A 26,847-nucleotide genomic window follows, 5' to 3' on the forward strand; every position below is an offset into this window, starting at 1 on the left:
GGAGGAATAAATGGGAAAAAGACACTCTTCAACAAATGGTATTGAGGACTCTAGACAGCAACAGGCAAAGAATGAAACTGGACCACTTTCTTTCACCTACAGAAAAATAAAGTCAAAATGGATTAAAGATGGGCACCTGGGTGGCTCAGAAGGTTAAGCATCCAACTACTGATTTCAGCTCAGGTCATGATCTCACAGTTCATGAGTTCAAGCCCTGTGTCAGGCTCTGCTCTAACAGCACAGAGCCTGCTTGGGATTCTTTCACTCTGCCCCTCCCCTGCTCATTCTCTCTCAAAAATAAACTTAAAAAAAAAAAAAAAGTCTAACTGAAATCAACCCCTCATGAGTGTTGCTCATATCACTTTGCCTATTACATCCTATTCTTCTGCTTAAAGGCTAGAAAATTACTGGGGTGGGGGAGCAAAAGTATAAGAATGAAATTATTTTGGAATTGGTCATAAGATTTGTTCTTCACTATGTCATTCCTGAGTTTATCAAAAGAACTCAGGGTTTGAGGGAAGCACATACTTTATCCCACACAGCTAATGGCTTTTGCTCTGTTCCCTAAAATGGAGGGTACATCAAACTCCTTGTTCTGTAATGAGCTTAGTATAACTGCAGTGGTCCATGATGCTTAAAATGCAACATGGTATACTCATTTATACTATTTATTTTCAACCAAATACATTACTTTCTTAGGAAAAACAGCAAGATTATTGTGAAGGAAAAAAAATCTGAACAATCAATATCATGGTTTTCAAGAATGGGAAAGAATTCAAATGATAGCTCAGAAAGTAAATCAAGAAAGAGTTGGGAAGGGAATGCACGTTGGTGCAGCCACTCTGGAAAACAGTATGGAGGTTCCTCAAAAAACTAAAAATAGAACTACCCTACGACCCAGCAATTGCACTACTAGGCATTTATCCACGGGATACAGGTGTGCTGTTTCGAAGGGACACGTGCACCCCCATGTTTATAGCAGCACTATCAACAATAGCCAAAGTATGGGAAGAGCCCAAATGTCCACCAATGGATGAATGGATAAAAAAGATATGGTATAGATATACAATGGAGTATTTATTACTCAGCAATCAAAAAGAATGAAATCTTGCCATTTGCAACTATGTGGATAGAACTGGAGGGTATTATGCTAAGTGAAATTAGTCAGTCAGAGAAAGACAAAAATCATATCACTTCACTCATCTGAGGACTTAAAGAGACAAAACAGATGAACATAAGGGAAGGGAAACAAAAATAATATAAAAACAGTGAGGGGAACAAAACAGAAGAGACTCATGAATATGGAGAACAAACTGAGGGTTACGGGAGGGGTTTTGGGAGGGTGGATGGGCTAAATGGGTAAGGGGCACTAAGGAATCTACTCCTGAAATCATTGTTGCACTATATGCTAACTAATTTGGAAGTAAATTTAAAAAAATAAAAAATAAAACAAGTTAAAAAAAAAAAGAAAAAGAAAGAGTTGGGGCGCCTGAGTGGCTCAGTGGGTTAAGCATCCAACTTTGGCTCAAGAAACGTTCTCACGGTTTGTGGGCTCGAGCCTCATATCAGGCTCTGTGCTGACAGCTCAGAGCCTGGAGCCTGCTTCAGATTCTGTGTCTCCCTCTTGCTCTCTGCCCCTCCCCCGCTCACACTCTGTCTCCCTCTCGCTCTCTCAAATATAAAAAAAAATGTTTTTAATACAAAAAAAAAGAAAAAAGAAAGACCTATGAACATGCTACTTGTATGTAAGGTATTACTAGCACAGGGAAGAATACCCATGATTCCATTAAACATAAAGAACATATAGGCAGGGAGCATATATTAACAGTGTGCACAAAATATACAAATATGAACATGAAACAGATACACGGATCAAGAAATTCACCTTTAGACGACTGGAGTCCAGCCTCAGGGCTGAAAGTAATGGATCCAGAGACTCAAATTCTGCCAGTACATGGCTGTAGGACTCCGGTATCACTGGCACAAAAGTCATTTAGCTGGAATCGTGAAACTACGTTGAGTGACAGGCACAGTATTCCTGAATAAAACCTGCAAAAAAATATAATTTTTAGAAGCTCCTTGCTTAGTTAGCAAGCATTTAATGGATATATAGAGACCATGGAGAAACAGGAGAAAGGAACAAGGATCCCTACTTTGGAGGTACTTAGCATCTACGAGGAAAGAAAACACACATAGATAACATTATGTGCAACCATCAGCATGTACTGTATCATTCCTTGACTCTGAAGCTCCCAGAGAATCAAGCCCAGATTCTCAAGGTCCCTCCATAATCCTGTCCCACTCTATTTATCTAACAGTGTGAGTAGGTAGAACGGAGGATGTAAGAGAAAAATTGGTCAAGTTCCTCTTTGGTAAAATAGCAACTTCAGTTGTACTTTTGGAGTTGTAAATCTTCCTCTACCTTTCAGAGTCTCTCATTAAAAGGCAACATTCTGTAAAGGCTTCAAACTATAAACCCTTATGAGCAAATTCAATAGTTATCAGCCAATAATTTAACTGTGCTCAATAGAAACACACTTCTGGATCTCTTTCTCCACACTATCAAGGGCTCAGTAAGTATCTGTTAAATGAATGAATGCACCTACTAAGTGGGAAGTAAGGTACAGAGAATTAAAGCTCAAAGTAAGAGCTTCAATAAGAAAACTGATAGGAATGAATAGGAATAGGAATACAAAGCAGCAAATGCTAAATAACCAATGAGACTTTGTACACTAACACAAGAGTTAACTGTTCAGCAACTCTCAAGTGTATATTTTTGTCAAATTGCACCAGCTTCCAGAAAAGAAACAAAATTCAAGAAAATTCTTACCCGTTAATTTAACTTTTCTCCATTTTTTTGTAACATGCCAAATTAAGAATAAAAGCAAACACTATAGGGGCACCTGGGTGGCTCAGTAGGTTGAGTGCCCAACTCTTGGTTTTGGCTCAGGTCATGATCTCAGCGTTCATGAGATCGAGCCCTGTGTCAGGCTCTTCTGCACTGATGACACGGAACCTACTTGGGATTTTTCTCTCCCTCTCTCTCTCTCTGCCTCTCCCCACTCCCCTCCCACACTCTCTCTCAAAATAAACGTTAAAAAAAAAAAGCAAACACTACTGAAAAATTCAGAAACAACTGCTTGCACTTGTTTTTAATTTACAGGTTTTTTTCAGAACATGTATTCACTTATTTATTTATTCAACAAATATGTACATAGTGTTACCAGCAAGACCCCAAACCTCAACCTTTACTGCTCACCTGCTTGCTCCTACCAACCTCTGTCCCACATTTTTCCTTAAGCTCTTCTTTCCAGCTTACCTCTTAACTCAGGCAAAAGACCAGAGGGGCATAGCATCATGTGATGGAAACTGAAACAACCCCTCAAGCAACAAGTGCCTGGATAGGAGTTCTGGTGGCCCAAACCACCCTGACCAGTTTGAGCTCACCTCCCGACTCATGCCAGTGCAGATGGACTACGGAGTAATCCAGGGAGTGACCGACAGTTACTTTTACCTCATTTGAATATGAGAATCTCCACCTAAACAGAAGCGCAAGCCTCCTTTACGTGATATACTATGTACATATAAGCATATTTCCTAAAGGAGCATGCGTGGGCCTCTGCACAGAGGTGACAAGTCTCCCTTATCTAAATACTCATTCTAACTCTAAAACAAACAAACATTCACTCTTTCTCAGGGAGTCATGGCTTTGAAAGTTATTCCCTGTGATCTCCTTGTTTGCTGCAAATAAAGTTTCCTTTGTGCAACAACTCTACCCATTGTAGTTAGTTTCTACCTTGACTCACAAGAGGGAACTCATGTTTGTTCAGTTACAATAGCACCAACTTGTGCACTGTTCTAGGTTGGAAAGATAAAACAGAGGACAAAACAAAGTCCTAACATTCATGGAGTGTACCTTCCAGTGGCAAAACACACATAAGCTTACGATGTTTTTTATTGCATACACATAATATAGTCTTATCTCCTCTTCGTTATACTATTCTTAGTATAAGAATAATAGTCCAAAAAGAAAACCAAATCTTTAGTAGTCCTATACTCAAAATATTTAAGAATTCCAGGGCAGCTGGCTGGTCAGTCAGTGAAGCATGCAACTCCTGAACTTGGAATTTTGAGTTCAAGCCCATGTCAGCTGTAGAGATTACTTAAAATCTTTAGGGATGCCTGGGTGGCTCAGTCAGTTGAGCATCCCGACCCTTGATTTCCACTCAGGTCATAATCTCATGGTCCGTGGGTTTGAGCTACACTGCACTGACATTGCAGAGCCTGCTTGGGATTCTCTTGTGTCCTCTCTCTGCCTCTTTCACTCTCTCTCTCCAACATAAACATAACATAACATAACATAACATAACATAACATAACATAACAAACATAACAAACATAACATAAAATAAAATAAAATCTTTGAAAAAGACTTCTTTTGAGAATTCTTGACCTAAGAAAAAAACTATCATTCTTTTCACTCATTCATTTTATTGAGTTCCTTGTGAAATATGAGACACAGTGGTAGAAATGACAAAATAATTCTGGAAATCAGTCACTTTATAAACAGGGAGAAAAAGAACATGCACGTGCGCACACACACACCTAATAAGGAAAACATAAGCAGAATGCTATGTTGGAACTTAAAGGACAGAAGAATCACATTTCACACTGAGTTAAAGGGAACTGTAGAAAACTTCCTAAGGGAAGCAGCACTGGAGCTGAATAGGCTTTTATCAGAAGGAAAGGGTAAGGGCAGCAATAAGCAAAAATACAGAGGATACATTTGGAGAATACAAGTTTAGTTTTTGGTTGAGACACAGGATACAAGGAACAGAGTAATGAAAAATAAAAGTGGAATAGTAATTCAACACAAAGCATGAAACACTTCTCATTTCAAACCAAAGAACCTGAAGAAATTTTAATTTGGTAGGCAACAGAAAGACATCAAAGGATTTGGTGTTAGGCAATCACATAATTTCTGTGAAGTGCTGTGGGCACACCCTAGAAAACAAAGACTTAAGAAAAGTGGTGGGTAGTAAGGTAGTAAAGACAAGGCCTTTCAATTACTCAAGAAATCTGGTGGAAAAGGAGAAAATCTCTCTGGACTTTCTGACCAGGAGAGACTCAAACAGATTTGTAAATAGTAGCTAAGAGTCTTTAGAATGAAAAAGACTGAAGACACAAGAAAAAGATAAATCCATGGTATAAGATCCTAAAGAAGCTGGAAAGGAACAACATCAAGTCCACATTGTCTATCTCTTCCACTTGTGATCTTAAACTCTGAAGTGGATAGGCCGTTGGGCCTTGATCTCAGTGTCCTGCAAGTTATAATTTAATGAGGTAAAAAAAACTAAACTAACAAGGTTCCTAATTTTCAAAAAATATATATTTAATGGGAAGTGAGAACGGAAAAGAAACAGCGTCAGCAATGTCAGTTCTCAAGAGAAGTTGCGGGGTGATAGTTAAGAATTAAGATGGTATATGGGGTGCCTGGGTGACTCAGTCGGTTAAGCGGCCCACTTCGGCTCAGGTCATGATCTCGCGGTCCGTGAGTTCGAGCCCCGCGTCGGGCTCTGTGCTGACGGCTCAGAGCCTGGGGCCTGTTTCGGATTCTGTGTCTCCCTCTCTCTGACCCTCCCCTGTTCATGTTCTGTCTCTCCCTGTCTCAAAAATAAATAAAACATTAAAAAAAAAAAAAAGAATTAAGATGGTATAGAGTTAAGCCAACTCTATATTTATACTTTCCTTTGTTCTTTTTCTCTCTCTCTTTAATATTGAAATCTGCTCACTTAGAGCTTTTACTAATTATTTCTAATTGTGTCTTCTGCAGTTTAAAGGAATGTTTACTTCTCCCAAAACAACCCTTCAGTATTTGAAAAGTGTTATCAGGTCTTCTAAAAATTTAGCATTCCCAATTCTTCGATAATTTCTGACACGACAATTAACTAACTTCCTCTATTCTTGTCAACCTTCTACAAAGGCCATTTAGTTTGCCCAAAAATATGGTGCCTAGAACTGAACATAATACACCTGAAGTGGCTGAATAACAAAGACTAGAATAGAAACAGTAACTTCCTTGATCTGGACATTAAATTTCTATGTTATAACCTAAAACAGCACCGTTTTTAAAGTAGCCATGTCACACTTTTGATTCAACTAAAACCCAAAGGAATTTTCACACAAATATAATCATCCTAGCTGGTACTTACATACCATAGAATTGAGCTCAAATAAAAATCTACTATTAATCAAATGTGACAATGCATATAAAAAGTACCAACACATTTAAATTCTCTGTAATAAAAACAGTAGAATGTTGACAACTGTTGAAAATGGGTTATGAGTACATGGGGTTCATTTTATTATCCTGTCTACTTGTGTCTATGTTTGCAATTTTCCATAATCACAAGATTTTTTCAGTACCTCCTTTTAAAAAGAAATCAGTCAGTGTACAAACCTTCGAAAGCTCACCCTCTTAATCTATGATCTCATCCTTATTTATTTTTCCAGCCCCATCTTCCACTCTACCCCTATTGTCCAACTATACCTTGCTATTTTTTGTTTCTCTTTCATTGTATAAACTTCCTGTGCCTCTGTGGTTCAATAGATACTGTTTTCTGAATCTTCATCCATCTAATAAAATCCTACCTTTCTGCAAAGCTGGGTTTAAATACTACTTCTGTCAAGCCTGCACACCTCTAGCCAAAAAACAAACAAACAACTTAACAATTAGAAGGTGGCTATAAATGCTTACCAAAGTCAGTAAAACAACTTCTTGAGGGGTTGGCTTACCCAAGGTTACAGAGCTCCTGAGAGGTAGAGCTGTGACTAGAATCCACTTCTCCTGAGTCCTAATCTAATCACCTTTCCACTTCCATGCAATCCTTTATGGTAACATAAACGAGTAGTAGGATTAAGAAAAGGCTTTTTATCATCGCCCTAGTACTCATTTCACCAACGGACCACAGTGTTTGCTGCTTACACATTAAAAGCAAATCACAGCATTCTTTCTCCCCCCCACTAGTTACGTGGACGGAAAAGATGGAATCAAGCAAAAAGCAAAGATACTATGCGAAGGGTAAATACGAGATTCCACCATTCCATAGTGGGATCTTTCTACCCGAGAAGTTAATAATCAGAGAACGCTTCACCACAGAGAAATGGCGATTCATACATGCATCATGCAGTCAACATTCTTTGTACCCATCGCCGGACACAGTCCCTGGCCACAAGAAGCTCCCTAGCGGAACTAGTAACTTTTCTGCAGCGATATCTTTAACACTGTATTCAGATCTCTTGAGGAGAGAAGCTTCGGTAACTATGTTTTCCAAGCCAGGCTCACAGACCAGCAGCCCAGAGGTCTCGGCTCCGCTCCACCACTTCCAAGGCCGGAAACCCCCAATTCTCAATAGATCAGACCCTCTCTCACGGATGGCCGCTGGGACACTCACCGAGCAACTAAAAGCCGTACACTCAACGAGCAACTAAGAACGATACCGGAGAGTCTTTCCCCCCTTCCGTACCTCCCCTCCCGCGTTTACGTCATCCAGAAGCGACGGGGACGCAGGGACACCGCTATTAACGGCACTTCCTTGTCACGTGACGGGTTACGCCCCCTGCTTGCGCGTGGTCCCTCCCCCTCCGGCCGCGGTCGCAATTACGCTCTCTGCGGCCTGCGGTCAGCGGGCTGCTGCTGGCCGAAGACACAGCGCCGTCGGAGACCGGAGGAGCGTTAGGCCAAAGGGGTGAGCCAGCCAGGATCCTGGGACCCTTCACAGCTTGAAGCCGGCGAAAGGAAATGAAACAGGCGGGAACCGGCGGGGGAGGGAGGGAACTAGCGGAAGGTGTCATGGCGGCCGCGCTCTGGGTCACGTGCCCGGCAGGCCCGCCTTGGTACTTCCGGTCACGTGCCCTCAGAGTCCTCGCAGCCAGCGATGGAGGCGAGACCCCCCAGTAACAGAGGCGGTGGCGACGGTGGTGGCTACTGGGTTTCAGCCTCTTCCCGGCAGCGTCTCTAAGAAGCGCAGCGGAACTCGACCCGACCCAGCCCAGTTACTCCCTGTCCAGGGCCGTAGCTCTCACTTGGTAAGTTTAGACCGAAGAATGGGGGCGGGTGGGAGGGTGGGTGAGGAGCTGACAGGCCTGGGGGCCGCTGGACGGCGCGGATTCTGCCCTTTTTCCCAGTGTCCCTGTTGCCGTCGCCACAGCTCCTACGCCTGCCATCTCGGTAGCCTTTTATTGTCCTGAAGCGAGGAATAGGCGACCCCTAATCTGCTGGCCTATAGGAAGTCTGCCCCTTTACTAAGAGCAGGGACTCGAAGATTTCCCCAAAGCAAGGGTTAGACTTAGCTTTTGAGAATGAAGGACGTGGAGGCCTCTGAGTGACAGAGGAGCCCTTCCCGTTAGGAAATGTGCTCGTAAGTCTTTCGGTTTCTGTAGGAGAACACCTTTCACTGTAGTGTCCACATATCTTTTGCTTGACCTGTCAATTCTACGGCTTCCTAAAAGCTTCTTAACACATGTGCCAATCCACACCCGGGCTTTGGTCCTTGCCCAATTTGATTGTCTTGTAATGATGAAAAATAGACCACTAACCTATGGAAATATGTAATTATTTTATAAAGCCCCAGTGTTCTAAGACTAAGTCGACTAAGGCAGTGTGTTCCATTGATTCTTAAACACTCATTTTGGGGTCTGTATGGTTGCGGAGAGGGAAAAGATCCAGAAACTTAATCGTTAGCCCATTAGAAGACAATGTGAAAAACATACAAAAACTGAGTGGTTTGAAATACACACTGTAGTAAGTATTAACTCCATAAAGGAGTGGAACAATTTCTCCCCACTAATTCTTACTGGGAACTCCGTTATACAAAACAGCATGCTCTGATGGAATTGAATTTGGGAGTGCCGAGCCCCACCCAGTCGGCCTCCCCTGTTGGAACACAGTTTGAAAACCACTGAACTGGGCTTTGGTAAATAAGCCAAAATTGCCAATCCTAACATAGCTTTTTAAAGTCAAAAGTAGAACAAAGGAGATGGAGAAGTCACGACAGAAAAGAAGATAATCTCTAGTATCAGGCCTATGGCTTGCAGAAGGAATGGACTCTGGAGAGAACTTTGTACCTTTTAGCAGACCTAAATCCCTCATTTGGGAAGGAGGGAGAAATAATTTGGGGCTATTAAACCTGTCCTTTACCCTCGCTCAGCTGACATTTAACAGCAGATTGAAAGTTTGAGTTTCTCCTAGGTGATATTAAATATATATGGTAGTGCAACTGTAAAAAAATTATTCATGCAAATGCAGAGAGGGCTCTTTAAAAATACTAGGAAGATTGGTGCAGAGAGGAATCGGTTTAATAAACCAAATGATCACCTTCCTGCACATACTGCCCTCGAGGCATATGTCTTCTCCCTGCTGCTTAATCTTTCCACCTTTTAGCCTTACTTTTCTGTGCTGCTAGGTTTTTCCCCTACCATTGAGCTTTCCTAGCATTTTGACCAGTGTTTCTACCTCATGGATACTGCTGGAGGAGGTCCCTTGTGCCCTTCCTCTTTTCTCTCTTAGCTTGCCTTTAGTGTGGCAGTATCTGGCGTCCAGCTAATAACTAGTAAGTCCCTCCCTTCCCCACTTTGATTACAGACTGATTGCTCTTCTCTTGATTTGGATATTATACTCTTGTCAGCATGCAGTATTTATTAGTGAATATGAGCATACATTTCGTTCTGTCTTGTGTCTGTCGCATTTTCCTCCTTCTGCCTCTCCCTGCACTGCTGTAAAAATGAAAAAGTGCTTGGTCTTAAAATTGCTACATCAGTTACTCCCCTTAATAGCTTCATTGTGTGTGTAACTTTCATTGAAATGGTAAATTTTGGTCACTTTTTACATACTTCCAAGGTCCTGTTCTCTGTAATGCTGGATTGTTAAAATTTTTTTGGATTGCCTCATAGCAAGCAGCATTCCAGATCTCCATTTTGTATCCTGGCAGATACAGCAGCTCTCTCTAATAATCCTCCTTTTAGAGGGTGATGGGGAGTTTATAGTTCACTTGTTGTCCTTATTTCTGCCCCATTTATCTGTGCATATTAGAAGAGAAATGCAATTTAAAGATTTCTGTTGAATAGTTTGAAATTTTTCCTATCCCTGTTTCCTTAAAACCCAGTTATTGGAATCCCTGAGGAATGATACTGTGATCTCTGAGTAGAGAGCTATAATGCTTCCTGGAGTTTAGCCAAGGATATATGTACGAAGGTGTCTTATGTATCTTACCAGGATGGTGTTCTTTTAACACCAAATATCTTAAATAGATAATCACAGATGTTTATTGGACTCTTCCTATGGGCTAAATATGCTGCTGGGTGCTGTATTGCAGTGAATACAACACATGCATCCTCTTCCCTTTATGAAGCTTGCAGTCTGTCAGGGGAGACAGACATTCAAAGAACTACTTTAAAAATTAATTATAGTTGTGGTAAGTGCTATCAAGAAAAGAATGGAAGGTCTTGCCTAGTAACTTTGAAACTTAGAGTAGACAAAAAAATGAGTAAAAGCCAGGTGATAGGAAAGGAGGAGGAGAATGTGCAAAGGCTCAGAGCAAAGCATGTACATTTACCTTCAGGCAAATATTTAACTGCAAATGAATTAATGTCTTTACTGGAGGATCTTGGTATTTAAAGAAGTGGCAGACGATTTCATAATGTAAATCTTTTAAGTAAAGCTAGATCTTCATCAGGTCAATTTGTTTAAATGGAACTAACTGATATTTTTCATGAACAAATATTCTGTGGCTCTTCTAGAATTCTACTGGGAAGAAGAATTGTTTTGCCACCCAAGGAGCCATCTTCAAGAAACATCTGAAAACCATGTAGGGCTCTGTAGGATAGCCCCACTGATTCTGTTAAACTTTCTAAAACTGGTCCTCGTACAATTAACAGAGGTGCTATGGATGAACAAGGAAATTTGCCAAGCAAGTTAGCTATGAGACCACTGACTAGTCATTCCAATGTTCAGTTACTTACCCCTGACTTATTTTCAGTGTTCTCCCAAGTGGCTTTTTCTCTCCATCTAACTTCCTCTCCGTTTTACAGTTTCTCTGTCTTCACTCATCTTTTCTTTCTTACCTTCCTATCTTCGAAGTTTTTCTGTTCTTTTCCGAAGCTTATACTTTATTTGTGCTTATAAGCCCAGTTAATTGGAAACCCCTTCAGTGCTTTTCCTCCGTATATGGACATACTTAAAATTGTTTTGTAATTATCTGCTTTCTCTGTGTCGACAAAACCTCCCCTCCTATCTTTCAGATTTTAATTCACGTTTCCTAAAATGTGGTTCATATAATATGCAGTATAATTTCAAGTAATACAGATTGTTTAAGTTACTATAATGTTTATTATAATGAATATCAAAATTAATATTAAGGTATTAATTAGTTCCATACATATATGAAATTTCTTTTGTACATTAAATTTTTAAAGTGAATAAAAATAAATTCATATACACTTATTACAGAAATTGAAAATAACAATTGTTTTCTTACCCACACTAATACCTGCAACACTTTCCTGTGTTACCTTATAAGCCTGTGGTTTAATAGGGAACAAACTCTTGGAAAGACTTTTTAAATAACTACTTTTTGGGGCAACTGGGTGGCTCAGTCAGTTAAGCATCTGACTCTTGATTTCGACTCAGGTCATGATCTCACCGTTCAAGAGTCCAAGCCCCAGTTGGAGAGTTTAAGTCCCATGTCAGGCTCTGCGCCACCAGCACAAAGCCTGCTTGGGATTCTCTCTGTCTCTCTTTCTCTCTCTCTCTCTCTCTCTCTCAAAATAAATTAATAAATATTTTTTAAAATGCTACTCTTCTCATTACAAAATATAGATAATCCAGAAAGCAAAAAGAACATTTAAGTCATCTGTAATCCTGTCACCCATCAGTGACCACTGTGAAGTTGGGTGTGTATTCCTCCAAGTCATATGTATTTGCAAAATAGCATGGTGGAAGTCCAAGGTCAGACCGACCCACCTTGAAACCTAGCTACTTCCTTGATGCTTTGGGAAAGCGTCTTGATTTTTTTTTTTTAGACCCAGTTTCCTTTATCTGCAGAATGGGATTAATAACCTACCTCAGGATTGTTAACTGGGGCTGAATGAGTTAATACCTATAAAGAAATTAGCCCAGTGCCTGGCACATACTAGGCATTGAGTATTTTTTTTTTAATGTTTATTTATTTTTGAGACAGACAGAGCATGAACGGGGAAAGGTCAGTGAGAGAGGGAGACACAGAATCTGAAGCAGGCTCCAGGCTCTGAGCTGTCAGCACAGAGCCCGATGTAGGGCTCAAACTCCCGGACCGTGAGATCGTGACCTGAGCTGAAGTCGGAGGCTCAACCGACTGAGCCAGCCAGGCGCCCTTTTTTTTTTTTTTTTTTTTAAATGTAAGTTCTACACCCAGCGTGGGGCTTGAGCTCACAACTCTGAGATCGAGAGTTGCATGCTTTACCAAATGAGCCAGTCAGGCTCACCACGTTGAGTACGTTTTATTTATGTTTTAAAATGTTTTAATGATTTATTTATTTTTGAGAGACAGCATGAACGGGGGAGAGACAGAGAGAGAGGGAGACAGAATCCAAAGCAGGCTCTAGGCTCTGAGCTGTCAGCACAGAGCCTGACACAGGGCTAAATCCCACAAACCGTGAGATCATGACCTGAGCCGAAGTCAGACGCTTAACCGACCAAGCCACCCCAGGCGCCTCGAGTACATTTTAGATATTTTTTTTAATTTAAGAATATAGAATCAAACTACAAGCTTTTTTTTCTTTGATCACCTGACAGTGTATCTTTTCATATCATTAAATAGTGTTTTGAAACAGTGGTTTTTAAACTTTTTAAGCAGCAGTAACCCTCTAATGAAAATCTTAGGAGGATATTAAATAAGTGTATCATTTAAAAGATGGCATTATGTGTATGTTAAGAATTTTAACCTTTATCATATATGTCTTATAGATATCCAAACTGGAGATTATAAAACAACATAAGGAAGTGTTTTCAGTGGCAAGTGAAAAACAAGTTAATTAATCTCCATCTGCATGACTCAACAGCACCTCACACTCTTCATGTCCAGAACTGAATTCCTTGTCTTCACTTTCAAACCTGTTCCACTGTACTCGTGTCAGTAGGGCTTAGGAGTGGGGTGTGAGCAAGCAGCTGTGACACCTCCTTCAGCACTCACCTATTTATTCTGCTTCCTCAGTATTCCTCCTCGTTCCCTCCTCTCCATTCTTGCTGCCACCAGCCTGGTTCAGACCCTACTAGTCCTTTTCTTAAGTCTCTCTCATACTGTCCACAGATTCATTTCCTAAAATAGAAATTGTTGCCCTATTCAAAAGTCTTTAGAGGTTTTTTCTCGTCTACCACATAGGGTGGCATTCTGCACTGTCTCCATCTTAACCACCGAACTCCACAGCCCACTGATCTTTATCATGAACTTTATACTACATCCAGCGCAAACTACTTACCATTCCCAGAGTCTCAAGCCTTTGCCCCAAAGCATTCCCTTTGCCTGTGATGCCTTATTTCCCTTTCTCTGTCAAAATCCTCATTCAAGACCCAATTCATAACTAACTTATTAAGTGTAAAAAAACCAAATTACTGATATATGTAATAATATGGTGAATTTCGAGAAACAGATTAGGCGGAAAACCAGAGACAGAATACATAGTACGTGATTCCATTTCTGTGAAAACCCAGAAGACACAGAAGCTAATCTGTGGTTATAGAAATCAGAAAATAGTTGCTGGAGGGGGAGAGGAAGAGAGTTGAATGGAAAGGAACATGAGGGAATTTGGGGGAGTGGTGGAAATGTTCTCTTATTTCAAGTAACGGTGCATGGGTGTATTCAATTGTCAAAATACATCAAACAGACCACCTAAGATGTATGTATTTTGGTGATTTGTTAATTATACCCCAATTTTTTTTTATTTGCACTAAAAAAATCTATTGTAAAAGAAGTATCCTCTGTGAAGAAATGGCCTCTGAGTCCTAATTCAGAACATTTTTTTATCTCCCTTTTGGAGCATCACGTGTTCTTAGTTGTATACACTGACACACAAATAATCTTGCTAACTGGAACCTCTTTGAAAGCAGAAATCATTATTGTCAGACATTCATCTTTGATAACCCTAGACTTGTTGGCTCAGCACACATTTATTGGATAAATGTGTTCACATTGACCATTTTTCTTTCCATTCCTGGGGTAGAGTAGCCTGTAAGGGTACCTATGAAAGGGAATATTTGACTACTCAAAATTGAGGAAATCAACTTCAGAGAAATTAAGATTTTGCTTTTTTTTTTAATTTGTATTTTTTGTTTCTAAATTCCTGCTTGAATGACTTTTTTGATTGTAGCTACACTTGTGGTGAGCATAAAATAACATATAGACTCATCAAATTACTATGTTATACACATGAAACTAATGTAACATGTCAACGCCAGTTAACACGGGGTTCAATATCACAAATGGCAAGATCATGACCTGAGTTGAAATCAAGAGCCAGATGCTTAACTGACTAAGCCACCCAGGCACCCCTGGTTTCCATTATTTTTAATGCCTGCCATTCTTCTGATGCTTACTTTCCCACTTAATCCAAATAGAAGTGTTACTCAATTCCACTCCTGAAATCATTATTGCACTATATGCTAATTAACTCGGATGTAAATTTAAAAACAATTCAAAAAAAACATTCCTCAATTATTTTGAATAACTAATGGCAGATCCAGTATTTCATTGTTCCCATTTGTTTTAACCTCCAGGAAAAATGTTTCAATAAGACTTCACTTGTTTTCTCAGGGCAAATTTAATTCTTAAAATATCTAGATATGCAAATTTCTCTAAAATTATATTTTAAACTATATCTGAAGAAGTTAATGTTTTAAAATTATACTTTGAATCATTTCTTTGGGAATAAAATCTTAGTCATAACTTCACCGGAAATGACCTATATGGGGTATTTGTGCTATCACTTTTTCCCATCTCATCCCATGGCAGACATCACCATCAATCATGGCTTCTTTCCTGTTAAGCCCTTATAGCTTCAAGTTCCCTTTTAGCCTCATATTCCAGGCAGCCACACTTAAGCCTCTGAGATTTCAGTTGAATATTTAAGATTCCCCAGAACTGGGGAGGAAGGAGGTGGCGGTAACTAAAGGCTGTTTCCTAGGTAATGAATTAGCCACGTACAAGTGAATCTTTGGCCAAGACCTGGAGAACAGTTGAAGACAATTTGATTGTTAAAAGGTGGGGGAAGTAGCATCTGAAGTGTTAATTTTTTTTAAGTAGAATTATTTTTTTAATGTTTATTTCTTTATTTTGTTTTTAATGTTTTAAATTTTATTTAAATCCAAGTTAGTTAACATATAATACAATAACGATTTCAGGAATAGAATTTAGTGATTCATTACTTACTTATAACTCCCGGTGCTCATCCCAAGAAGTGCCCTCCATAATGCCCATCACCTGTTTAGCCTGTCCACCCACCCAACACCCCTACAGCATCCCTGTTTGTTCTCTGTATTCAAGTGTCTCTTATGTTTTGCCTCCCTCTCTATTTTTCCTTTCCTTTCTCTATGTTCATCTGTTTCTTAAATTCCACATATGATTCCATCATACATTTATTTTTCTCTGATTTCACTTGGCATAATTACACTCCAGTTCCATCCACATTGTTGCATGAGGTGTTAAGTATTAATGGTTTTCTTTTAAAGTACACAGGAAGAAACTTAGACCAGGAATCAGGAAATGTGGGTGTGGTTTCAGCTCTGAGAGTGGTTCTGGTAAGGTCACACAAACCCTGTGGCTCTTAGTTGTTTCAGTTGAAACAAAATTGAACTAAATATTCAGTAGTGTCGTAATTCTAAAGTTCTACAATTTTAATGATTTTTTTTAACGTTTATTTATTTTTGGGACAGATAGAGACAGAGCATGAACAGGGAAGGGTCAGAAAGAGAGAGGGAGACACAGAATCTGAAACAGGCTCCAGGCTCTGAGCTGTCAGCACAGAGCCCGGCGCGGGGCTCGAACTCACGGTCCGCGAGATCATGACCTGAGCCGAAGTCGGCCACTTAACCGACTGAGCCACCCAGGCGCCCCTAAAGTTCTACAATTTTAAATGTAGGTTAAAGACAACATATTTATAGTCAAATCATACATTTAAGATTTAAGAATATTACTAAGGAACTAAAGTAAATTGAAAATACTCTGATTAGAATATGTAGAAATGGTTTAAAAACTGCCAAGTGTCATAAACTGTTGTGTAAATTCAAACCTGTGATAATGAGCAAATTAAATTTTATTTTAAAGGATAATGCTATACAACTTTATCTTCAACTTTGAATCAGGGACTTTTTTCTTCCTTAGTATCAATTTAGGTTTAAATTTGGAAAGGACTCAGGCGCCTGGGTGGCTCAGTCAGTTAAGCGTCCGACTTCGGCTCAGGGCATGATCTCGCGGTTTGTGAATTCAAGCCCCGTGTCGGGCTCTGTGCTGGCAGCTCAGAGCCTGGAGCCTGCTTCAGATTCGGTGTCTCCCTCTCTCTCTGCCCCTCCCCTGCTCACGATCTGTCTCTCTCTGTCTCACAATAATAAATAAATGTTAAAACCTTTTTTTTTTTAATTTGGAAAGGACTCCAAAAGTCAACAAATTTGATTCTAATTGAGATGTGAAATCTTTTGTCTCTCTTAGCACTTTCTAGGCATCATGGCAACTTCATCTGAAGAAGTTTTGCTAATTGTAAAGAAGGTGCGTCAAAAGAAGCAAGATGGAGCTTTATACCTCATGGCAGAAAGGATTGCTTGGGCACCTGAAGGCAAAGATAGATTTACAATCAGCCATATGTATGCAGATATTAAATGTAAGTCAGCTATACTAAAGCCTGATGTAACATTTGCTAATAATTTTATAGGAAGATTGCTTATATGATCTTTGTGGATTTTTTCATTATAGTGTCCAAAAAACCAGTTGTATGGAAATGTTAAAGTGGGATCGTTGAACGTATGTTATTCTGTAACCCGCCTTTCCCACTTTATAATAATAAAAGTTTATATAGTTTTACACATGTGAATCTACATCATGTAAAAGTCTCCACACGTCGCCATTTTTAAGAGTTGCATAATATTCCACTGAATGGATATAGAATCATAATTTAATCAGTTTCCTTGAAGGACAGTTAGGAAGTTTTCAGAATTCTTTTTATTGCAAACAGTATTGCAGTATAGGTCTGTGTACTAATATCTTTGTGAGGTTGTATATGTGGGATACATCCCTGCAGTGGATTTACTGATTCAGATGGTTCATGCATTTAAAATGTTGGTTGATGCCAGATTGCCCTTTAACGAAATTGTATTGTTAAACAAGTTGTGTAGTTAGTCTTTGGTTATGTGGCCGTTGTCTGTTGAGAAGATAGACTCAATTTTTTATTGGATATAGATGGGAGAAATACAGAGCGCAGTATCCTTAAAAATTGTGGTATCTGAACTGTGACCTTAATATGGATTCATTTATTTTCTTGGATATAAAATTCTTCTCCAAGATAAAATCTTACGTAGATTTCAAGGAATGTGATACCTCAAAAAATAAGACACTCTTCACCTTGCAGGTGCTAGATTTGTAAATGTCCTTTGTGTGTGAAGAGTTGCCCTAAGGACTTACCTCAACTTTGCTACTGGAAATGACCAAGATTTTCATCCATTTTCACTGAAACAATTTAGAATTTTTACTTTCAAAAGGAAATACTCTTTGAAATTCATCATAGTTAAGTACTGCCTAAGCTGTCTGGTCTTTTGTCCGCTATTCTGGTAATATTACCTCCTTTTTAAACTTTGTTTCTGTGGAAAAGTGACTCACCAAGTTCCTCATAGTACTCTTACAAACTAACGTTTGTACCAGAAGAGACTCATAAATTAGGAACTTCCTCTGTTATCATTTCTCTTCAACAGGAAGTTGGTCCTGTAGCTCTGTAAAACATGCACTCATTGTGATACCCACAACGTACAATAAAGAATATACCCTTCTCCTATTTCTTGATAATTCTGTTATTGGGAAGGAGAGCACATACTCAAATCTAGATCTGCACCAGATCAGTATTCATTTTAAGTTGAATATTTGAAATAAAGCCCATTTCTGAAAGAAGCCATTGAAAATTATCAGTAATAAATTACTAAGGTGAAAATCAGCAGTTAGGTTAGCTAATTACAAAACTTCAGAAATAGACCTCTTAGAGGCAAGAGCCAAGCTAGAGCAAGGCTACAGCAGTAACTGAGAAAAGATGCATGAAAAGGAGTGATGGTTTGTTTTGGAGAAATGGAAAGCCACAATAGGCTGGCTGACTGCCTACATTGCTCCGTATTGCTGCTTTTGGTAGTTAGATATTGCATCTAGACTGTTGGTCTGGAAGCAGCATCTTGATTGAAAAAGTTTGTTTAGGGATTAGTAGGTGGTTTGGACCATGAGCTCTAGGCAGCATGTTCACACTGTCATGAGTCTCCCATTTCATGAGACAGAACCCCTCCATCCCTCTCCCTCTGTGGAAGACAAGGACTACTGTTGCCATGAGGCCCACTCTTTAAGAGTACAAGTTGTCTATAATGTGGATGTATTTTGAGGTTCCCAACATCTATTTATTATGAAAATTTTCAAAGTTACAGAAAAATTTTAAGAATGGTACAATGCATACTATATAATATATCTGACTTACGGGTGCATACACTCTGCTTTGTAATATTTCACACTGAGAAAATTTTAATAGTAAACATCCAAGACATTGTTACATCCCCAGTTGTCCCAGTAATGTTCTTTTGTAGTAATGATTTTTTTTAAACCCTATCCAGTCTGGGTTCATATATGTAGTTGTAGTACCTTCAGTCTTTATAGACTTGTCAAATATCATACATTCTGATTATGTCTGCTTATCCTCTCAAGGTTTTTGAAAATTATTTTCATGCATACTTGTGTTTCTTATAAACTGAAAAGTTTACAGGCTTGATTATACTCAAGTTAAACATTTGCAGCAAGAACAACACATAGGTGGTGGTCTTACTATTCTATTCCCTGAGAAAGCCTGGAGTGTCAGGTTGTCCAACTCTGGATGAGATAAAGTTTGATCACTTGGTTGAAGTGATGACACCAGATCTCTCAAATGTAAAATTATATATTCTTCTTTGCAGTTAGTAAGACATGGGCTGTGATTTGGAGCTTTTTGAATTAGGACAAATCATTTTATTTATGATAATGATGATTGGAGGTAGCTGTTCACGGTCAGGACTCCTAGTTGGCTATTTGGAGATTTTCCCCAGTTGAGTGGAAACAAAAGCCCTTTAATATCTGGCGATGGAAGCAGTGGGTGAGAAGTGCCACACAAAGAGGGTGCTGAAGAAGGAAGCAGAGTGTTAGCGGTGAATTTGTTAAACTATGCTCTGATTATATGGGATTATTTGAGAAGAGTTCATTTCTGCAAAAGCATTAAGATTGGAACAGGGCAGCTAAAGCCCAAAGGAATTCTGAATCTTCTTGGGAGGAGAAATGGTGTATTGTAGAACGATTTCCACAGTGTGGGTGTCCTCATCTAATTTGTCTCATGTTTCTTTTTAGGCCAGAAAATTAGTCCAGAAGGAAAAGCTAAAATTCAACTTCAGCTGGTGTTGCATGCAGGGGACACAACTAACTTCCATTTTTCCAATGAAAGCACAGCTGTGAAAGAGCGAGATGCAGTGAAAGACCTTCTTCAGCAGCTGCTGCCCAAATTCAAGAGGAAAGCAAATAAAGAACTGGAAGAGAAAAACAGGTGAAGGAGGAAAAGAATAGCCTTTTGAAGGGACACTAGATTCTCTCCAGTCTCGTAGTAGAGTAACAGCTGTTAAGTCTTAACCCTTGTGCTACATTAAATTAACTGCCTCAACTCTAATAATCGGGTGAGGAACAGAACTGAGATTCAGAGGTGCCAAAGTCCTTTAATTCCTTCTCCCAGTTCTCCGTCACAGAGAAGACACTGAACTATTATGAATGTGTTTGTGAATGAGAAACCTGAAAAATCACGCTGTAAAAAAAGTTGTGAAAGCATGTAAAGTAATGAGAATTTCTGATAAGGTGAATTACTCCATTGCCAGTATTTTCCAGGCCATCCATGCTTAAGTCTCCAAGTGCTTATCACCGTGAAAAATTAGTGTCCAGAAAATCACAAGCATACCTTTTCTCTTTCCCTTTCATATTTATTTATAAAAGAGAATACAGTACAATACAAATACAGACATAGTGACCATTGTATCACTGGGATATTGAGATGAATAACACCAATAACCCTCAGAAAATTTAGGCTTTGCTTCTTCAGACTTACTTCCATTTATCTTCATTTGTTTCTCCAAAAGTTTTCTTTTTTTTAGTTTGAATTATTAAGAGATGAACTAAATGACCTCTGCTGCTCCATCATCATAAAATGAAAGTTGTGGATCTCACTGTTTTGTGTTGTTAAAGTCCTTTTTTTTTTTAAGTTTTTTTAAAGTGTTAACATAAATGGTGTTTTATTCTAGAAGTTCAATATATTCAATATATTCTATCACCAGAATGCTGCAAGAAGATCCTGTTTTGTTTCAGCTTTATAAAGACCTTGTTGTGAGTCAAGTGATCAGTGCTGAGGAATTCTGGGCCAATCGTTTAAATATAAATGCGACAGAGAGTTCTTCTACATCCAATCATAAGCAGGATGTTGGCATTTCTGCAGCATTTCTGGTATGTGACCCTTCTAGATTTCTGAAGGAAAAAAAAAAAAGAAAACTCTGATATATGTGTTAGCAATGCCATTTTTTTTTGTAAAACTTAGCATTTCCTTAAAGCAAATCAGTAGTTACTTTGGTATCCATGGTATTCTAAAGTATTTTAAAAATAGATGCAGTATTTTTTAAATGGATGCTTCTTGTGGCCCCTGGGTGGCTCAGTCGGTTAAGTGTCCGACTTTGGCTCGGCTCATGATCTCGCGGTTCAAGAGTTCCAATCCTGCGTCAAGCTCTCTGCTGACAGTGCAGAGCCTGGAGCCTGCTTTGTGTTCTGCATCTCCCTCCCTCTCTGTCTCTGCCCCTCTCCCACTCACACTCTGTCTCTCTCAAAAATGAATAAACGTCAAAAAAAATTTTTTTTTAAATAGATGCTTCTTCTTGCCAGTTAACTTTTTTTGGTTTTTGGACTTGACCCTAATATGCTGGAAATTAAGCGAAGTTTAATAAAAGAGAATCTTTTAGCAATTGGACTAATACTTGTTTCCCCAAATTCTTTTAAAGTTAGGGCTTTCTGATACTTTATTTTATGATTGCTATATACATAAATGCAGAGTTAAATGTGGAATGACCATGGTATGACAGAAAAAGACGTGTAAAATGTATTTTAGTGAAAGATTGAGAATACCCTACCTGTGGAATTAGAAAATGGGATTCATTTAGTCTATACTTTGGTGGAACCAAAGCAGTGTTTATGCATTTAACAAGAATTTGAGTACCACTTATACGTTTAGCTTCTTTCTGGGCACTTAGTAGTAAATTGAATGAACGAGGCCTTTCCTAAAGAAACCAGTCAGACCATAAGAGACTCTTAAAAAAAATTTTTTTTTCAACGTTTACTTATTTTTGGGACAGAAAGAGACAGAGCATGAACGGGGGAGGGGCAGAGAAAGAGGGAGACCCAGAATCGGAAACAGGCTCCAGCCTCTGAGCCATCAGCCCAGAGCCTGACGCGGGGCTCGAACTGACAGACCGCGAGATCGTGACCTGGCTGAAGTCGGACGCTTAACCGACTGCGCCACCCAGACGCCCCGAGACTCTTAAAAAAACTGAGAATACACTGAGGGTTGATGGGGGGTGGGAAGGAGGGGAAAGTGAGTGATGGACATTAAGGAGGGCAACTGTTGGGATGAGCACTGGGTGTTGTATGGAAACCAATTTGACAATAAATTTCATATTAAAAAAAATAAAAAATAAAATAGTAAAAAAAAGAAAAACCAATCAGATAATATTTGCTTATTTATTTAGTAACCAAGGTTTACAGTTGTTTTGGTAACTGTACAAGTGTTATGTTAAAGCTCCACTAGCTATTTTCCTTTGGCCACACGTACACATACCTATTTGACCATGTTGAATTTTCAAGGAAACCGATTTCACATCAGTAAGACTATGTGAAACCAAGCCAGGCTTTGAGCCCTATCTCTATGCCAAAAATAAAGGTGAGGGACGTATTTCTGTCTCTCTAGTTTATTCAGAAAGTCTATTTTTCCACCTTTGTCCAGTGTCTATTATATGTTTACACGTCTTCCCTCAATATTCTAGTAAATATATACGTGTGGTCTGTATTTTAGGCTGATGTCCGGCCCCAAACAGATGGATGTAATGGTCTGAGATACAATTTAACCTCTGATATCATTGAGTCCATATTTAGGACCTATCCAGCAGGTAAGAAGAATCAGTCTTTCTGCATAGTAGAAATATTTGGATGAATTCAGTAATAATACTTAAGTGAAAAACAAGTATTGCAAGGGAGCATTTTAAATAGCCAAAGTAAAAAAGTTACAGTACTTACGATTTTATTGAGTTTATTGTTTTAGGGGAGATTTTTCTTCCCTACAGTTGATTCTGGAATGGCAAATTGTTTCCATTATTAAAAGTCAAAGTTGTTAGTTTAAAAGAAAGAAAGCTTTACCTTTATTCCTGATGAAGTGCAATAAAATAAGCGTGAAGTGCTTACCCAACGTCTGACATATAGTACTTACTAAGGGCTTAGTATATAATGTGCTGTCATCAGTTCATTGGTATGATGATTTTTCCATTCTTCCATCAGTGGTTCTTAAACTCTATTTACCCTTCAGCAAACCTGCACAAGATGGCCTGCTCCAGAGGTATCAGTACATAGTTTCTACAACACTAACTCAGATCCATCATCATGCTGCCTCCAAAGTGACCTTTCTAACCCACAAATCATTACCCTTGCAGAAACCATCTTAAAAGTATAAATGACTTGATCCCAGCTTTATTAATTGAAGGTGTGCAGCTGAGGTTGCAAGCCCCACCACTTTAGTCATTCTGCTGAGCAAACAGTTCTGTCTCAAAGCATATGCTGTTCTCTCTTCTCACTTCCTCACTGTGCCCCGTTAGTCCTTCAGAAACATAACTCCCCCATGGGATTCAACTCAAGTATTGCCTCACTACCACCTCTATAAAATCCTGACTTCTTTGGGCAGGTATACATCTCCCCTTTGCTTCTGTAGGGGCTTGTGTCTGCCTCAACAAGTTATCACGTTGTAATTTTTATATCTTTCTGATAAGAATGTAATTCTATAGTGCATATTACATACCAGACACCATTCCGAGGCTTTGATATATATTAAGTCATTTAGTCATCACAAGTAACCCTATGAAGTACGCAGTGTTAATACCCTCATAGGACAGATGAGGAAACCGAGATGGAGAAAGATTAAGTAATTTACACAAGGTCACATAGATAGTAAGTGGCAGACCTAGAATTTCAAACCCAGACTCTCTGGCTCAAGAGACCATACTCTTAACCTCTTTGCTCATTGGATTGTGAGCTTCTGGGGTGTGCTGAACTGATAGTCCTAGTGGGTATTGATTCTTGGTATTTCTACTGAAACTTTGAAACTCGTTAATTCTTTTGGTGCAAAATAAGGTTTCGTTTGTAATTGGTTAAGATTTATACAGGTAGCGAGTGCCTCACCTAGTCTCTCAAGTTATATTTCAAATTTACAATTAGATTATTATATATGGTATGTAAAGTTGAGCAGTTTAGTAATCTAGTTTTTGCTATTCTGTATTTCAACTAATTTAAGAAGTTTTAAGAAATGGAAACTCTCTATGTAACTATTACGGTTTTTTTCCACAGTAAAAATGAAATATGCAGAAAATGTTCCCCACAACATGACAGAAAAGGAATTTTGGACACGTTTTTTTCAGTCCCATTATTTTCACAGGGACCGGCTGAATACAGGGTCAAAAGACCTCTTTGCAGAATGTGCCAAAATAGATGAAAAAGGTAACTGCTTATCCCTCACATGCTAAAATTTAATTTGCTGTTCTCTAGTCCTCTAGTTATAGTGCTGTTAATGACTGTTTTTATTTTTGAGAAAGGTAAGACTTGACCAACTTTTATTTCATTGATTTTGTAGGGTTAAAAACCATGGTTTCACTAGGAGTAAAAAACCCACTGCTTGACTTGACAGCTTTGGAAGATAAACCATTAGATGAGGTAAGCAGTACCAAAAGAATTTATGAGAGGGGTGCCTGGCTGGCTCAGTTGGTAGAGCATGCAACTCTTGATCTAGGGGTTGTGAATTTGAGCCCCACATTGGGCATAGAGCCTACTAAAAAACAAAACAAACAAATTTTAATTTTTTTTTTAACTTTTGTTTATTTTTGAGAGATAGAGACAGAGCATGAATGAGGTAGGAGCAGAGAGAGAGGGAGACACAGAATCCAAGGCAGGCTCCGGCCTCTGAACTGTCAGCACAGAGCCCGATGTAGGGCTCGAACCCACGAACTGTGAGATCATGACCTGAGCCGAAGTCAGACGCTTAACTGGCTGAGCTGCCCAGGTGCCCCATAAATTTTAGTTAAAAAAAGAATTTATGAGAAAAAACAGTCTTCCTAGTTTCAACTAGTTTAAAAATTGCCTTCAGTGTAGATATTCCACTTCTGAGAATAAAATACACAAAGTGCTGTTATTTGGAGTGATTTATCAGAAGTGCTTCTTAGTAGCACTGTTTGCTATTAAAATTGCCTTGGAGAATTGAACTTATAGGCGTTGCTAAAACTTTTGTAACAGAATTTTAGTCGGTTGAGTGTTGGACTTCAGCCCAGGTCATGATCTCATGGTTTGTGGGTTCAAGCCCGCATCAGGCTGTGTTCTGGCAGCTCAGAGCCTGGAGCCTGCTTCAGATTCTGTGTCTCCCTCTCTCTCTGCCTCTCTCCCATTTGTACTCTCTCTCTCTCTCTCTCAAAATTAAGTAAACTTAAAAAAAAATAAAAAAATAAAAAATAAAAGAATTTTCTAGCTTCCACATAGCAATTCTCTAGGTAATAATGTGAAGGCTTAACATGTATTTGTGAGTCCAGCTTTATGCTCTAGCTGACATTAATCTAAAGAATGTGGATAAATATTAGTAGATGAAGAAAAGATAACAAGCATTTTTCCATAGCCCACTATTTGGCAGACCTTGAACACACTCATGACCCTTACCCTATGCTAGCTCCAATATGTTTCAACAACTAGACCATCAAGTGTGAGCTACCTACCCCTGCATCGTGTCTCCAGACTTACAGATTTATCCAGTCATGGAGAGAGATATGATCCCTTCTGATTAGGGTAAATTCCATTCCTGTTTGTATCTTCTAGGGTAGGAACCTGCCTTCCTCAGGTATTCTCTTCACACTTACATTTTCATTTTCTTACCTTTTTTTTGGTTTCTCTTCTGCTGGCCATATACACATGCTTATACCTTCCTATCTTATTTTTCTTAACTTTTTCCTTTATTTTCATGTATGTACTCTCCAAGTGAGGAAACTAATGTTAAAATTTTGACCTACAGTCTAGATTATAAATTAACAGAAAATAACCCTTGGTGCCCAGATAAGTCATTTCCTTAATGAAATTTAGTTTTCTTGGTAATTCTCCACATTCAGGCACTTCCTTGCTGAATTTCAGCACATTAAAATATGACCCTCTGAAGTCATCCCGAAAAAAATGAAGCTTAATATGGGGAAAAGATTTTAGTGCTTCCCCCTGCCCTCAAGCCCAGTTTTCTTATAAAATGAGGTTAATAGTACTGATCTTAGTAGGGAGTAGGAAAGTTGAGATGTTGTTTAAGGGTATCAGCTTGCCACTAGTAGATAAATAAGTTTTAGATATCTAATGCACAGCGGAGTCAACAGTGCTGTGTTATAAACTTCAGAGTTGCTGCATCTTAATTGCCCTTACCTCGCAACAAAAAATAAGTATGTGACATGATAGAGATGTTAGTTAGCTGTAGGGTATCATGTTGGAGCACGTAAGTATCAAATCAACACATTTATACCTTTAACGTCTAAAATGTTACATGTCAATTATATCTCTGGAAAAAATGCAAAACAAAAAAAGTGCGGACTTTATGGGATTGCTACAAGAGTTAAAAGAGTGTGGTACACAGTGAGTACTCAACAAATAATAGGTGTTACTATAATTTCTGTTTTTAGTGCTGTACAATATTTGATTGTATGGATATGTAAACATATATATAACCAAACCCCTTAATAGAGATCTTGGTTGATTCACTTTTTCCTTTGGTGCCTTTTTCTTTCATCCTCTAGGTGTTATAACTGTCCTAGGTATGGCCTTGGGCCACCTTCTGAATACATTCTCTTCATTCCATTGCTTTGAATACTAATATTGATGATGATGAATATGAAATGATGAATCCCAGGTAGCTGTGGTCTCTCTAACCCCAGAACTCCCAAAATCATACATCTGCCTGTTTACTTGATATCTTCACGTAGATATTTCAGACATCTCAGCATAGCATGTCCAAACTGGAACCTTTTATTCCTCATATATCTGTTTCTTTCTGAGTCTTTCCCATCTCAGTAAAAAAACAAAACAAAACATTGCCATAGACACAGTTGCTCAAGCCAAAACCTGGGAGTCTCCTTGATTCCTTCCCTTCCTTCACCTCCAAAACTCAGTTCATCAGTAAGTCCTCTACAAAACATCTCTGATTTGTCTACATCTGTCCATCTGCACCCTTACACCCTCACTATTAGGCTACCACCATTTTTGT

General features: G+C 38.9%; 2 protein-coding genes across 4 annotated transcripts in view; one reads left to right on the forward strand and one right to left on the reverse strand.

The window, feature by feature from the left end:
• HPS5 (HPS5 biogenesis of lysosomal organelles complex 2 subunit 2) overlaps positions 1 to 7,639 on the reverse strand; it is a 43,621-nt gene extending 35,982 nt beyond the window's left edge. For all 3 annotated transcript variants that reach the window (XR_006297565.1, XM_043582376.1, XM_043582375.1), the window contains exons 1-2: positions 7,455 to 7,639; positions 1,886 to 2,049 (exon numbers count right to left, since the gene is read on the reverse strand). Coding sequence is in view for 2 of the 3 variants with exons in the window: in XM_043582376.1 (XP_043438311.1) it covers positions 1,886 to 1,993 (108 nt within the window). In the remaining variant the exon portion in view is untranslated. The remainder of the gene's footprint in view (positions 1 to 1,885; positions 2,050 to 7,454) is intronic.
• A 175-nt stretch (positions 7,640 to 7,814) lies between these two features.
• GTF2H1 (general transcription factor IIH subunit 1) overlaps positions 7,815 to 26,847 on the forward strand; it is a 37,215-nt gene continuing 18,182 nt past the window's right edge. The window contains exons 1-7 of the mRNA XM_043582378.1: positions 7,815 to 8,088; positions 16,734 to 16,902; positions 19,638 to 19,830; positions 20,606 to 20,771; positions 22,384 to 22,477; positions 23,922 to 24,071; positions 24,205 to 24,284. Coding sequence (XP_043438313.1) covers positions 16,749 to 16,902; positions 19,638 to 19,830; positions 20,606 to 20,771; positions 22,384 to 22,477; positions 23,922 to 24,071; positions 24,205 to 24,284 — 837 coding nt within the window. The 5' untranslated portion in view covers positions 7,815 to 8,088; positions 16,734 to 16,748. The remainder of the gene's footprint in view (positions 8,089 to 16,733; positions 16,903 to 19,637; positions 19,831 to 20,605; positions 20,772 to 22,383; positions 22,478 to 23,921; positions 24,072 to 24,204; positions 24,285 to 26,847) is intronic.

This window comes from Prionailurus bengalensis, chromosome D1 (assembly GCF_016509475.1).
Source record: "Prionailurus bengalensis isolate Pbe53 chromosome D1, Fcat_Pben_1.1_paternal_pri, whole genome shotgun sequence".
NCBI classification, from domain to species: Eukaryota; Metazoa; Chordata; class Mammalia; order Carnivora; family Felidae; genus Prionailurus; species Prionailurus bengalensis.